The 16,426-nt window shown below is 38.0% G+C and overlaps 1 protein-coding gene across 1 annotated transcript in view; it reads left to right on the top strand.

Moving 5' to 3' along the window:
- Folh1b (folate hydrolase 1B) overlaps positions 1 to 16,426 on the top strand; it is an 80,628-nt gene that overhangs the window by 38,937 nt on the left and 25,265 nt on the right. Inside the window, exons 8-11 of the mRNA XM_042689542.1 lie at positions 9,040 to 9,138; positions 9,815 to 9,900; positions 11,425 to 11,544; positions 13,934 to 14,016. Coding sequence (XP_042545476.1) covers positions 9,040 to 9,138; positions 9,815 to 9,900; positions 11,425 to 11,544; positions 13,934 to 14,016 — 388 coding nt within the window. The remainder of the gene's footprint in view (positions 1 to 9,039; positions 9,139 to 9,814; positions 9,901 to 11,424; positions 11,545 to 13,933; positions 14,017 to 16,426) is intronic.

Here is a 16,426-nt window from a genome sequence, read left to right as displayed (position 1 = left end):
TTGAACAAGTTTACATTCCCACCAACAATGAAGTAAGGTTCCTTTCTGTCCACATCCTCTCCAGCATCTGTTGTTGTTAGAGTTCTTGATTTTTGCCGTTCTAACTGGAGTGAGGTGATATCTCAATGTTGTTTTGATTTGCATTTCTTTTATGGCTAGGGATGTTGAACATTTCTTCATGTGTTTATTGGCCATCCTTCTTTCTTCTTCAGAGAAGTTTCTCTTTAAGTCTTTCGCCCACTTATTTATTGGGCAGTTGTTTCTTTGAGGATTTGTTGTTGGGGGGTTTAATTTTTTGAGTTCCAAGTATATTTTAGATATGAGACCCTTGTCTGTTGTATGGCTAGTAAAGATCTTCTCGCAATCCGTGGGCTTTCTATTGATCTTGCTAGCTATGTCATTTGCCCTGCAGAAGCTCCTTGGCTCAGGCCGAAATTTTCTGAATAGAGACCCAGAAACACAACAAATCAAAGAAAGGTTGGACAAATGGGATTGCATATTCTGCTTTTACTTTGAACATTCTTTCTTTATTTTGTCGATTGTGGGGCTTGAACTTTGGGCCTGCACACTGTCCCTGAGCTCTTCAGCTCAAGGCTAATGCTCTACCACTTTGACCTGCAGCACCACTTCCGGTTTTCTGGTGGTTAGTGGTCAATTAAAAGATAAGAGTCTCATGGACTTTCCTGCCTGGGCTGGCTTTGCATGGCGATCCTCAAATTTCAGCCTTCGGATAAGCTAGGATTAAAGGTGTGAGCCACCAGCGCCTGGCTCTAACCTTCTTCTTTATGATTTCATTATTAAAATTTATTATTTGTTTCTGGCATTGAGACCCTTTCACTTTTGTTTCCCTCCATCATCATATTCCTTCACTCCCACTGTACTGAGGAGGGAAGATAACACTGAGCCTTCCCAGAGTGAAGTTGACAGAACCAAAGCAGCAGGCCAGATTGTCAAAGGTTATCAATTACTTTATTGCTCATCTACAAGAAAGCATTTTTCAAGATAAGCAAAATATATTTATTTGAAGATGAAAGGAAAGCTGTGGAAGAAGTAGCTTTCCATCTAAAGAGGACTCTAAGGTGGAGTTTCCCCAAGTTCTCCCAAGGTGGTTTTATAGTAAGGAGCTCCTCCCACAACTCTTCCTCTTTGCTCTGCACTGATTGCTTGGTAGCTTTGGCATGTACCACCCCAGTTCTTTCCATTTGTTGGAGCACCCAGGGCATTGTGGGAAGAAGTATTTGAGCACAAGCTCAAGGTACTTTGGGAACAAAAAGTGCTAGGATGGGACACATTTTTGGCTATGTGTTAAGTTTGCCACTTTTTATCCCTATCTACCTAATAGTTCCCCTTTCTCTATCTTATTTTCCTCTCTAAAATGGAAATCTTAATTGCTGTTGTGGAGCAGAAGTGATGATGGCTCTAGGCCACTTCCTTCTGAGATGAGGTGAAGTGGGCATGGCAGTCTGAGGTCTTCCAGGAAGGCTTTTCAGGCCGATGAGGTGTACTTGTGTGTGTTTCATCTACCAAGGCAAAAACTGCACAGTACAGTTTACACAAGGCACCTTTCCTTATGGCCATATGTACCTTTATGGGTTCCACTCTGAAAAAAATCAAACCTAGGAAGCAGATTGACAATTTAGGGAAAAAAATATTTTCTTACCTAGTGTAGGGCCCTCATTTTTACAGGTAAGAAGGCTGTTTTCTACATATTGGAAGTATATGCCTAATTTAAGGGGATGTTAAGGAAATATCCTTTCCATTTATCTTTTGTGCTCTTACCTTTGTCATGTGGGCAAAGGTACAATTTTTGAGGGCACCATAGACCATGAATTTGTCTAAATGTCTTAAATATTATGTTTAGAGAAGTTCCAGAATGCCATATTTAATGCTTTTAATTAATTAGTGATTTCCAGTTCATTTAGGAGTGTGTTGGTTAATCTTGACTGTGAGCTTGATTGATTGGATTAAATGATGCCCAAGATTACTGCTTCAAAACACTTCTAGGTGTATCTGAGAAGACGTCTCTAGAGATGATTAACTAAGAAGATATGACCTGTCTTAAATATGAGTGGCATCATTGGATGGTCTTGGGGCCCAAATATAACAAGATTAGGCTTAGAGAAAGGTTGGGAACCATTACACACCTTCCTGATTTACATTTTGGTAACCAGAGCCCTTCTGTACTTAGAATATCTGGTTAATTTAATTAAAATATCTCCTTGATGATTATTATTTTTGTTCTTTCTTTATTGTGCCCTTTTTTCTCTTCTTTTCTTTTCTTTCTTTTTGCTGCTCCTGGGGCTTGAACTCAAGGCCTGAATATTGTCCTTGAATCTCTTTGTGCTTTAGGCTTGCGCTCTACCACTTGAGCCACAGCACCACTTCCAGCGTTTTCTGAATAGTTCATTGGAGATAAGAGTTGCATGGACTTTTCTGCCTGGGCTGCTGGCTTCCAACTGTAATTCTCAGATTTTAGCCTCCTGAGTAGCTAGGATTACAGGTGTGAACCACTGGCACCTGGTCCGCCCACCTTCTCTCCCTCCCTCCCTCCCTCCCTCCCTCCCTCCCTCCCTTCCTTCCTTCCTTCCTTCCTTCCTGCTAGGGCTTGAACTCAGGGCCTAGGTACTGTCCATTACCTTTTTGTTCATTTGATCTAAGCTCCACTTCTGGGTTTTTGGTGGTTGATTGTAGATAAGCATCTCACAGTTTTTCCTGTCAGAATGGCTTTGAACTTTGATCCTCAGTCTCTTAGGATGATATTATGAGCTACTGGTGCCTGCCTAATTATGTTCATTTTCAGTATGAACTCTAAATTTCTGCCTTCTTTTCTGCCACTAGTTAGTTCTGAATTTATCAAATACCTTTAAACAAGTGGTCTTTAGTCCATACATATGAGCTCTCCAAGCCAAGTAAGATTGCTAGGATAGGAGGAAGACACTTGACCTTCAGGAGGTGAAGTTAGAATTTCCACATGACTGGTTTGCCTTGTGACTCTTGTCATGCCACACATCCTGCTGAGGAGTTTGGTCTGTGCTGCTAGTCTAGCTTCTTCTCTCGGCAATAAGTTAACAAAGAGGCTAATTTAAAGAATAAAAAATTATGCCACATTTTGAGGAGCTGAATTTCCTTAAATATTTTTCTAGATGTCTTAAACATGTTTCCTACTAACACGATTTTAATATAAATTACTGCAAACAGAAAAGATCTAGGCTTTCTAGGCATAAAATCCTATAGAATTGCTTCTGCCTTTCATTCATTGTTCATAATTGACTGTGCTGGTTAACTAAGTCAATATTAGTTTCACCTTAAGTTTAGTAGCTGGTTAACTAAGTCAATATCATTTTCACCTTAATTTTAATAGAAATACTTAATGGAAGAATTATAAGTACAGTTTATCTCTAATCATTTTTAGTTAGTTTCTGTAATAAAAGGGTTGTAAGATTTTAACCTATTAAATTTCTTTGGATTTGTTTTACAGCCTTGTACAAGTTTTATCATGAAAAATACTCTATGCACATGTAAGAGAAATATGGAATTTGGTTGCTGTTGAGTACAGTATCCAGTATGTTTGACATGGCATGTCAGCTTTTCCAATGTCAATGGATATCTTTTCCAAAATCAGGTCAGGATATATGAACCAAGAAGACAAGCACAATGAGAGTGATACTCTGTGGCATTCCTCATACTTTTGGTGCTTACTTACTTCTCCAATCTTCAGTCATGTATATATAGTAGGAATTTTTGTATCTGGCAAGAGGACTGAGGTAAAACACATACCTGCATCTTCCCAGAAGTAAAGCTCTACTTCTACTCAAGCCTCTCAAATCATCATATGCCCCACCAGCCTACTTACCATTCCTTTACATCATACCTTGTTCCTGGAGTGATTTCATTTTCATTTTCCAGGTAGCTTTTTTATACTTTAAAATCCAAGTAGAGTTGGCATGGTGATACATGCCTACAGTCCTGGCAAGTGGTAGGTGAAAACAAGAAGACTGAGAGTTTGAGGCCAACCTAGACTACAGAGCATGACCCTATTTCAAAACAAAAATCTGAAAACTAAATGAAAAGAAAAAGAACTTGGTTGCATTAGCCCTCTATATTGCATATAAGAATATAAATTAGACTAGCCCTTATAGAAATCAGTATTACTGATCTAAAATTACCATGTTAGTTACAGCAGAAGGTGTATATGTACAGGAATCAAAGGCAGAGTACTGTAGAGATGTCTACATATCCAAGTATATTGTGTCACCATAACCAGGTTAAAAACTCAGCCTAGGTGCCCATCACTGGATTAGTGGATAAAGACGATATGTACCAGGGCTGGGAAGGTGGCTCAGTGGTAGAGTATTTGCCTCACATGTGTGAGGCTCTGGGTTCAGCACCTCATAAACAGAAAAAGCTGGAAGTGGGTGCTGTGGCTCTAGTGGTAGAGCGCTAGACTTGAGCTGAAGAGTTCAAGGCCCAGGCCCAGAGTTCCAGCCCCAAAACAGACAAAAAAAAAAAAAAAGACAGTATATACTATATATACAATAGAGTATTGCTCAACCATAAAAAGAACAAAATCATGTGTTTACAAAAAAGTAGATGCACTAAGAGAACATTAATGTTAAGCAAAAAATCAAGACTCCAAAAGATGAAATGGCATGCTTTTTCCCTATATGCGAAATCAAGATTAAAAATAAACAAAACATCTGGGTGCTGGTGGCTCATACCTGTAATCCTAGCAAGGAAAGAGGCTGAGATTGGAGGATCGCAGTTTGAAACCAGCCTGGGCAGAAAAGTCCCTAAGACACTCTTATCTCTAATTCACCACTCAAAAACTAGAAGTGGTGCTGTGGCTTAAGTGGTAGAACACTAGCCTTAAGCACAAAGAGGCTCAGGGATGGCATGCAGGCCCTGAGTTCAAGCCCCACAACTGACAAAAAATTAAAAATTAAAAAAAACATGAAAGAGAAGGTAGACTATCTGGGAAGATGAAGGAGACCAGCCATGGGGAAAGATGACAAAGTAGGTAATGAGGAGGTTAATATGATCAAGGTACATTGTGTGCATGAGTGCAAAGATAATGAAATCCATTATTATTTTGCAATCAACATATGTTAATATGAAAGAAAAAGTTTCCAACCCTATAAGCTGAATCAATACTCCTTAGTACATATTTTATGGAAATCACTGTACCATGTGACATGTCATATCTTAATTGGTTTTACAGGAATGAATCTACTTCTGAGTGAGTCAGAAACTCCAGAGGCTAGCTCATGTCATATAAATGTTTATATTTTTTGTTGAGTAAAGCAAAATTTATTAGGCACAGTAGACAATAAATCTTTTCCAAAATCAAAATTAATATGTTACTGCATAAAGGTTATTTTTGTGTGTTCTTAGTGTTGAACTCAGGACCTTGCATTCTTGCTTGGCCTCTACCACTTGAGCCCACAATCTCACTCTTGGCTGTTTATTTGGAGATATGGGTCTCTTTGACTTGTCTGTTAAAACTGATTTTCATCCAAGATCCTCAGATCTCAACCTCTTGAATAGCTCATATTATAGTTATGAACCATAACTGGCCAGAATTTGTATAGATATTTTAAATGTATTGCTATTTGTAAGTATTCACTGAGCATCTTCCATCTATCAAAATCTTTCAGAAATATTTTAAATAATTATACTGTCTGATACCTTTATAGTTTAGCATTTTATTCACTTTTATAATTTCTTAAAGTTTATTTTTGTTGACATATCAACTAACAAATGACTCTAATTTATATCACAATAACATTTATTGACTAAAATCTCCATGGTATTTTCTCCACCAGTATTTTAGTTTAGTTTTGTTTTTTTGTTTTTGCTGGTTCTGGTCTAGTCCTTAAAGTCAGGGCCTCGGTACTATCCATGAGCCTCTTTGTGCTGCGGTACTATCCATGAGCCTCTTTGTGCGGTACTATCCATGAGCCTCTTTGTGCTCAAGGCCAGTGCTCTACCACTTGAGCCACAGTGCCACTTCAGGCCTTTTCTGAGTAGTTTATTGGAGATAAAAGTCTCATGGACTTTCCTGCCTGGGCTGGCTTTGAACCACGATCCTCAGAGCTCAGCCTCTTGAGTACCTAGGATTACAAGTGTGAGGTCCCGACGCCCTGCATATTTTAATTTTTTTTTGTATAACAATCATTACTTTCTATTGTCAGCTTTTTATCATTGTGAGACTAGTGAAGTTTCAGCACTATATGTTTTTAAAAAGTTCATTATTACTTTTTAGCAATGGGGAGATGTATTTTTATTTATACCAGCAGCCACAGGGGCAAGGAAGCATACAGAGTTAGTCAGCTATCTATATAGGATGGATTACTTATGCAAAAAGAAGAATCTCCAAAGCAAAAGGCAGTGGTGAGTTTCATACTATCTTCCCTCACTGACCCCAGCACATGATGATGCCATGCAGGGGCCCCAGGCATGTGGTGGTAGAAACTTAGTTATCAGTATTACATTTTATTGTTTTATGAGAACTGAGTGAACTCATTACTCTCATTACATTATAATACACAATTGCCTATTATTACATTATAATACACAATTGCCTGATAAATTTATCTCATATTGCTTTTCATATCTGTGTGTGTGTGTGTGTGTGTGTGTGTATGTGTATGTGACTCCTGGGGCCTGAACTCAGAGCATGGATGAGTTTTTTTTGCTCAAGGCTAGCTGGAGCCACAGATCCACTTCTAGCCTTTGTGGTGATTAATTGGAGACAAGAATCTCATGGACTTTCCCGCTTGGGTTGGCTTTGAACCATGATCCTCATATCTAAGCTTCCTAAGTAGCTAGGATTACAGGCAGAAGTTACAAGCTTCTGGCATGCTTTTCCTATTTTTATTTTCAAAAGGAAATACATTTGCAAACAAAATTGAAATGACATTGAAAAATGTTTACTTTTACTCTAGCCCTAAAACTGGTGTTCGTTTTATTACATTCAAAAATATTATATGTGTGATCAACTTTATGCCTGTTCATTATTTGTTTTCTACAATATTGTAATGTTGAAAGACTGCCATTTTACCAGGCAATAGTGGCTCACACTTGTAATCTTAGCTCCCCAGGGGACTGAGATCTAAGGATTGTGGTTCAAACCTATGCCAGGCAGGATAGTTTATGAGACTCTTATCTATGTTTTACCACCAAAAAGCCTGAAGTGGAGCTTTGGCTCAAGTGGTAGAGCTCCACCAGCCTTGAGTGAAAAAGCCAAGGAATAGCAACCATGCCATGAGTTCAAGCCCCAGCACTGGCTCAAAATAAAACAAAAAACTCTACTGTTTAGCTATGGATCCTCCTTCATTCTCACTCTCATATCTCCCTTCCTCTCTCCCCTCTTTCTGATAAATTTACTGTATATTGCTTTTTATATTCTTCTCACACACCCCCTTCCTCCTTCTCTGTCTCTTCCCTCTCTTCCAGGCTGGCCTTTTACTGGTGATCCTCCTGCTTCATCCTTCTTAGGGCTGAAGTTAAAGACAGACACCATGACATCTAGCTCCATGGATTATGCTGTATATCAATAAAAATGCTTCTTTGTATTAATTAATTTTTTATTTCACAATTTAATGTAAATAAGTTTTAAGCACATTATTGAAATTCTATTCATATCAAAATTCATGAAGACACAGAAAAATTATGTAATTATCTTTCCATGAGAGGTTATTTTTTCATGTGCAAAAGATTGTAGGTCAAGTTGAACTATGGACATTTTCTCAAGTAGGCAGGTAATAAGTACCTGTCTAAGGCACAGATTAAGCAGGAAACTAGGTCATCCCACCACAGAGGGTATAAGCATGAGAGAAGATAATAAAAAGTAGATTCACATTTTCATTTTTCACATTTCATTCTGATTTTCATATTTCAACATCGTCATTAATTTCAAGTGATGAAAATTTTCTATCTTTGCATTTATTTATTCCAGCATACCAGAATAATTCTCTTTTCACCTTCTAGTTAAATTTCCATCAGAATTTAGCTATGATTAATTTAGAAATTATTCAATTTCCTAAGTTTGTCTGGATTCTCATTCATTTATCTGCCACTTACCAGTGAAGGCAGATTTGCTGATTGGACCAAAGCAGGAATACATCAGTATATGCTTTGAATGCATTCATGAAAGGTATCCTTGCTTGAAATGACAGAAACATCTCCATTCTGACTTCCCACCTGTTGTCTTTCTCAGTCTCCTGTTCAGATGTCACTGGCAGCTCCTATATGAGGTAGCTGGCCCATTTGAATCCTTTTACACTTTCAAATTTTAAAAATGGAAGGAGGGAGAGAAAGAGAGAGACAGAGACAGTCAGAGAGAGGAAAATGGGCGAGAGAGAAAAGAAAGATCATGACGTTTCTAGGGGCTACTGTTTGAAGGGAAATCCTTATCTTTGCTATTCCCAGACATGGAGCAAAGTACTTGGTAAAGTATGGCTATGTGTATCTTTCAGTTTGTATTTATCAGTGGGAGAAACATCAGGATACAAAATTCTGAGGAGGCTTATGCACAAGGTAGGCACTAGAGAGCATTTTAATATGATTTACTACTGGAGAGTAGTGAAGCAAAACTGGAACTTTTTTTTATCCTGGGGCTTGAACGCAGGGCCTGGGCATTGTCCCTGAGCTTCTTTTGCTCAAGGCTAACAGTCAACCACTAGAGCTACAACATCACTTCTGACTTTTTTTGTTTGTGTGGTACTGAGGGCTTCATGCATGCTAGGCAAGCATTCTACCACTGAGCCACATTCCCAGCTCCCAAAACTGGAACTTTTGATAGGAGTTTGAATCTCAGCTCTGCCTTTTCCCAACATATGAACTAATCACTCGTCCTCAGGTTTTTCAACCATAAATCAGGAATAATAATTCTGAAAACTTCAGTGAGGGTTAAAAACCACATGCTCTCCTCACCCATAGAGCTATTGTAAGCACCTGACCAGAAGGTAGCCTTACTGACATTTTAACCAATTGCCTCCAAGTTTTCCTTCAGCTAATACTGTTTCTTGTGTCCAACAGACGCATGGGCGGCTCAGCACCACCCGATAGCAGTTGGAAGGGAAGCCTCAACGTGCCATACAATGTGGGGCCTGGTTTTGCTGGAAACTTCTCTACACAGTTAAGATGCTATTTTAATTTTTTTGATATAGAAACTTCTGTGTGTCTGTGTGTGGGGCTTAAACTCAGGGCCTGGCCACTGCTCCTTAGTTAGGCTGGTACTCTACCACTTGAGCCTCAGCTCCACTTCCATATTTTTGGCTGGTTAATTGGAAATAAAAATGTAAGGGACTTATTTTGCTCAGACTGGCTTTGTACAGCAATCTCCAGGCCACAGACTCTTGAGTAGCTTGGATTATAGGCATGAGTTATTGGCACCTGGCAGAAACTTTACAAACTATAGAATTATAGAGGATTGAACACCTTTACAGAAAAAGTCAAATGGATCCCATAGCAGCAGAATATGAAACCAGACTTTTTACAGCATTACAGGCGGCCATTGTGAATTTTCCCTGAGCACATTTAGGAATATTTCTTCTCATTGTTCTACCTTCATTATTGCAAGCAACCTATTCTGACCATATTCAAATTCTGCCATCCTGCATGTTCATCCAACCCACTGTGGCTAATATTCCTGGACCACACAGAGTCTAGTTCTCTTCCCCTTCCCCTCATTCCCCTCATCCTTCATTAACTTAGAAATTTGTTTCAACCATAAGGGGAGATTGAAAAACATTGTGGGTTTTAAATATGTTAAACAGTAGTTTTAAAAAGGTGTCCTTTATCTTTGAATTAGAAAAGTCAAGATGCACATCCACTCCAACAGTAAAGTGACAAGAATTTATAATGTGATTGGTACCCTACGAGGAGCAGTGGAACCAGGTAAACAAGTAAACACCAGGTAAACAGGCATACAGCAAGTATGAGTCAAGCACATCTTACATACTAAGCACTTGGAGCTCTGAGAGTAGAAAGTGGACAATGAAAAACAACTCTTGATCCCATGAAACTCACTTTAACATAAAATCAATAAATGTAAGGTACTATTATATTGCTGAACATGTTGTGAAGAAGATGATTAAATGCTTGGGTTAGGCTGGGCATGTTTTAGTTAAAAGACTAGGAAAGGTGGTCAAGGAGATAGTACTGAGGTATTTTCTATGAGTTTTTTTATGTTTTGTCTAAGGAAATATTTTCAGGATTATAAACATCTACACAGAAGAAAATTAAGGTAACCTTGAATCAATAAATTCTTTATATAGCTTTATTTATATACAGCTAAAATAATGATGATTACGGGTAAATATGGATGCAAAGGATTTTACATAGCCTACTGATCAACAAATTTTTGTTGTTATTATTGCTTCCTGGTTTTTCATTTTTGTTGTCTTTTGCCTGCCCTGGAGCTTGAACTCAGCACCTGGGCACTGTCCCTGAGCCTCCTTGTGCTCAAGGCTAGTGTTCTATCACTTTAGTGACAGCACCACTTCTTGATTAATAAATTTATGTATAGTCTTATTATATTATAGTCTTATGTTATTAGTAAGATCTAGTTATTATGCTTTTCTTCTTTAACCAAACTTGATTCAATCAAATATCACATTTCTTAAATGCATTTGATTTCATGAAAAATATTAATATACTAAACTAGTGATCAGTGACTCATGCTTATAATCCTAGTTACTCAGGAGGCTGAGAACTGGAAGATCTAAGTTTGAAGCCAACCTTGGTAGAAAAGTCAGTCAGACTCTATCTTCAGTTAATCAGCAAAAAGCTGGACTAGAAGTATATCTCATGTGATAGAGCACTAGCCACAAGTAATAAAGATGAGAAAGATGAGTGCTGAGGGTTGAGGGGTTGAGGTCCTGTGTTCAAACCTCAGTACTGGTCAAAATACACATGGACACACACACACACACACAATTAAATAACAGAAATAAGGAACTCAATTTGGAGGGGACTCGCCCATTTAAATGTGATAAGGGCCTCACCAAGTATGAAAAGATTGCCCTTGATGCTGAATAGGTATCCTATAAAAGATGAAGACATTTGTAGAGAAAGAAAGCTTTTAGCTGTATCTAGAAAACTACTGTCTTACTCCAGAAATGATGAAAGCACAATGGGTAAAAGAATCATGTGAAGAGGTAGACATGTAAGTATGACCTTGTACTTTCCTATAACTGGCTACAGCCACATAATCCACAAAAATATGCTTCCCTTATTTCATTCATAATTCCAGCACTTGAGGAAACATGTGAAAATCTGAACAAAGAACACATTTCTATGAGCTTTCCGGAACCTTAGTAGTTTTCTGAGTTAAGAGTCTTGTTCAGATGTATTTGAATGACTGGCAATTTGCTCTGTTATGGATCTGAGTGACAAATGATTATCATTGCTGCTTCCTAGACAGATATGTCATTCTTGGAGGTCACCGGGACTCGTGGGTGTTTGGTGGCATTGATCCTCAAAGTGGGGCAGCTGTTGTTCATGAAATTGTGAGGAGCTTTGGAACCTTGGCAAAGGAAGGTAATGCACAGGAATGGAACAACCAACATCTCTGTCTCTTGTCTGTTCTTCTGCAAATGAGTGTGGTCTACCCCAGGGACTAGAAAAGTAACTGAGTGATAGAACACTTGCCCTGGGTTCCAGCCCCATCTTAGAAATAAATAAGTAAATATTAAATGACTACAACACCAATAATTGCTATGTATTGATACTCTTAATTTCAATTAATTCTCAAAAAGCCAGAAGCAGAGCTGTGACTCAAGTGGTAGAATGCCAGCATGAATAAAAAATACTAGTACACACACATACATGGCACGCACACGCGCGCGCGCGCGCACACACACACACACACACACACACGGTGGGAACATGTGAGAAGGTCTTATATAACAGGTCACAAACCAGGAAGAGAATGCAAGCACACATTTCTAGTCCCCTGTCAGAGCTGTTATACAGAACCAGGCAGGTAGAATTCCTATGAAGGTTGCCTAAGGGGATGAAAGACTTGACATCTTTATTTTTCCAGTCATCATACCCATAGTATTTTTTTATTCCATCATTTAAGAATATGCATAGGAAAATAATAATTAAAACTTTAGGTGCTTTTTAAAATAATCATTATACACTTAGGACAAAAAGTCCATTCTTTGTATCATTTCTTTTCTCAGAGAAACTTTTTACCTATGTGACTTATCTTGAAGTCACAGAAACCAAGGAAAGCAACTTTCCTAGCTGTTACTGTGCTCATTTTTCAGATGCATTAACCTTGGTTGAGAAAAGTAAGCATTCTTCCCAGGACTGTGTAGACAGTGTATGCTGAGTGAGAGAATCAGAGTTCAAATTCCAGTTTCTTCTTTAGAAAACATCATCTCAATTTAAAATACAGTCCAAGGTGCTCCACTCTCTTTCTACATAGCTAGTTTATATTTTAAGAAAACAAAACAGAGGATATCTGAATTAGCATAGTTCATAAATTAGGCAGGGTTTAGTGTTGTTACAAAATATTTTTACAAAAATTATGAACTTTTTTTTCCCTTTGGTAAATACAAAACACCACTTTGTTAGAACAGGTTAAAAGAATGGAATTATAAATCAGGTGCTTTTTTTCATAAACCAGATTTATTGTAACACTGGCTACTTAGGAAGCTAAGATTAATCTGTTCTCAATTTAAAGTCAGCCCAGGCAGAAAAGTCTATGAGATTCAAAAATAACTAGCAAAAAGCTGGGCTAGATGCATGACTTAAATGGCAGAGTACCAGCTGAGAGCAAGTAAGAGGTCCTGAGTATAAACCCCAGAATTTGCACAAAAAGTGATGTAATAATAATAATAATTATTATTATTAGGTGATTTGAATAATACTAGTAACAGCCGACAAAAATAAAGCATTGATTTAACAGCTATAGGATAACTTTCTTATAAACACATAGAAAACATTTACTAACATATGGCAGCTAAGTGTGTGCTTTTTGAATGTTATTATATCTAATCCTCCCAAAAGTCAAGTGGTATCTTCATTGTTACTATGTGTGGTGTATAGGAAAGAAATAAAGACTTGGTCTATATGACTAACTTCACTAATAACAATGCTAGTGAGAGAAACAGGGTTTAGTTGACATGAGATCTTTCTTTCATAGCCTCTAAACCTTGCAGCTTCCCTATTGATTGTGTGGTTTTCAGCAGCAGCAGATAGTGCTTCTTTCATCCAGCCAGAGAATGGAGTGAAATCAAACAGCCAGCAGGCATCAAGCCACTGTGCAGGCAATGCCAAGCTGAGGGCATAATCTTGGCTCCATATGCTTTCTGAACACTGGGTTCATGTTGCAGTTCCTTTCCCATTTGATTACCCCAGATTAATATTCTATGACCTTGCAAGACTTTTACCATGTGTATGTTATTCCATTTTTTAAATACAAACATAGCATCTTGTTTTGGCAAATCACCTTTTCAAACTTACAAAAAGAAGTTGTGACATGCTGTGGGAAGTGGAGATTAGAGAGAGTGTAGTTTAAAACCAAATGGGGCAAAAAAAAGTGCAAGAGGCATCCCAGCCATTAATTGCATGCAGTGAGGTGCACCTAACATCTCTAGGACATGGGGAAGCACAAGTAGAAGATCAAAGTCCAGGGGTAGCCTGGGCACAAATCGAGACCCTCCCTTGAAAATAAGTGCATGGTTATACAGCTTCAGAGGTATTGTACTGGCCTAGAAAGCATGAGGCCCTGAGTTCAATTCCCATTACTACCAAAAAAGAAAAGAAGTTAGTTAAGAGTCTTACTACCAGTGACTAACTACTAGTGACCAACAAATGGAGTTATGCTTTTTTCCATTAGCCAATTCAGGCTTTACAATGTCATGTGTAAATTACCTCTGCATGTACAACCTTTATGTGCTATATTCATGTATTTTAGGATGGAGGCCAAGAAGAACAATTTTATTTGCAAGCTGGGATGCAGAAGAATTTGGTCTCTTTGGATCTACTGAGTGGGCAGAGGTTAGTTGGTAATTTGATAGCATTAAACAGTTATCACTTCATTGCCAAGCATGTAAAAATGGCACATGAATTCAATGAAGAAATATTCAGTTTTCAAAATCATCTGCAGCAATACATTTTGTCCAAAAATAAGTGAGAAAAAACTGTTTCATCTAAATTACATTTAAAAGAATTTATTTTAAATTAGCATATCTTTATAGTCTAAGGATGTTTCACTGTGATTTTTTATACTGCTTGAACATTGTAAAGATGCTTCCAGTTAATTAATTAGTTACATTGAAAATTTATCTTTACATTTTGGGTGAGTTATGTTGTACATTGGACATTAAAACATGCTTTGTTTCTTTGTCATTATTCTGTTTCATCTTCTAAAACAGCACCCATTTAATTACTATAGGTTTCTGTAGTAAGATCTACTTTTCACAATTGCCTTCTTTCCTTCTTTATATGACCTGTGTGCTTGCTCATACTCTGTCTCTGTCTCTCTCAGTCTCTCTGTCTCTGTCTCTCTCTGCCTTCTCTGTCTCTGTCTCTGTCACTCTCTCTCTCTCTCTCTCTCTCTCTCTCTCTCTCTCTCTCTCTCTCCTTTTTGTGCTGGTGCTGATTCTTGGGTCCTTACAATCTTGCTTGACTTAAAAAAAAATTTTTTTTTATTGTGAGAATACCGAACAGAGGAGTTACAGTTACATGGGCAAGATAACGAGTACATTTCTTATCAAGCATTGTTGCCTCCTCTTTGTTTCCCCTTCCCATCCCTTCCCATATTCTCCATCTTGCTTGACTTTTTCCCCTTGAGGATGTCATTCTACCACTTGAGCCACAGCTCCACTTCTGACTTTTACTGGTTAATAGTAGTCTCAGGAACTCAGGAGTCTCAACCCTGCCTGGCTTTGAACTGTGATGCTTAGATCTCAGTTTCTTTAGTAGGTAGAATTACAGGCATGAACCACTAGCATTCAGCAACCTATTCTATATTAAACAATGTGAAATCCAAGTAGAAGTCCCACACTGAGTGTTTACGAAGTTCTCTTGAAACATATTTTATCTGCATGGGTTGTTGGATTTTTGAAGAAGAATTAATTTCTAGTAAATATGTCCAATGTTAATATTTACACCATTAACTTTCTGTTATGCTGTACTTATTTGGCTCCTACTACACTCCAAAAATTACATAAAATGAATACTCATAAATAAATACAACATTATAAAGATTTCCTTCCCTCCCTCTCTTCCTCCCTCCCTCCCTTCCTCCCTCCCTTCCTTCCTCCCTCTCTTCCTTCCTTCCTTCTTTCCTTCCTTCCTTCCTTCTTTTCTTCCTTCCATCTTTTCTCCCCGCCTTCCTTCTTTTCTTTTTTTTTTCCTTTTTCTTTGTTTTGGTAGTACCATTGTTCCTACTTGGGGCCTTGCAATTGCTAAAGAGGCACTCTCTCACTGGAACCATGCTCTGAGCCCCTTTTGCTTTAATTAACTGCATTTTTTGTCTTTTCTTTTTTGGTATTGGGGGATTGAACCCAGAATGTTGTACTTGCAAGACAAGCCTTTGGCCACTGAGCTACATCCCAGCCCCCTTTTGCTTTAATTAAGGCCAAACTAAGATACTTATATTTATGTTCCAGTGTTGCTGTGTGATGGCAGGTATATACCACTACACCAGATTTTTAATTGCGATGGGGTTTGGCCAACTTTCTGCACAGGCAGGCCTTTAATGTTGATTGCCTTGTACATTATTCAGATGAAGCTTTTACAAGAAAGATTTATGTTGATGTCAGAAAAAGCTGAAGTTGTATGTGTGCACATGTGCACGTTCATGTGCACATGCACCAGGGCCTAACTACTGTCCCTGAGCTTTTTTTGCTCAAGACTAGCATTTGAGTCACAATTCCACATTTGGTTTTTTTTTAGTAGTTTATTGGAGATGAGAATCTTATGGACTTTCCTGCCTAGGCCAGCTTCAAACTGTAATGCTCAGATCTCAGCCTCCTAAGTAGCTAAGATTACAGTAATAAGCCACCAGTGCCTACGAAAATCTGAATCTTATTGGAGGATGATTTGTTTCAAATTATATTATCATTATGATGATGATGATGATCCTCATCAAAATTAAGTTTTTGCTTACAGTGTTGCCCATGTTTGCCTTAAGTATTTGATCTTCCCATTTCATCCTTCACAGTGCTGATATTACAGAATTATGCCATCATATATATATATATTATATATATACTTTTCAAATTTTTATGTTATAATCAACGATGCCTTTTGGAGATGCAGTCTACATTGATAGCAATACTGAGTAATTTCTTATTAGTTCTAAAACTGTGCAGGGATTACTGCCTGCCACTAGGTGGCGCCATCCCACAGAAGAACGGGACCGAAGGGCTTCATACATGTCTTCCTTGATAAAATTTCCATC

The sequence above is a fragment of the Dipodomys spectabilis genome, unplaced genomic scaffold, assembly GCF_019054845.1.
Source record: "Dipodomys spectabilis isolate Male_0828 unplaced genomic scaffold, ASM1905484v1 ptg000003l, whole genome shotgun sequence".
Lineage (NCBI taxonomy): Eukaryota > Metazoa > Chordata > Mammalia > Rodentia > Heteromyidae > Dipodomys > Dipodomys spectabilis.
This window is presented reverse-complemented; position numbering and strand designations above follow the sequence as displayed.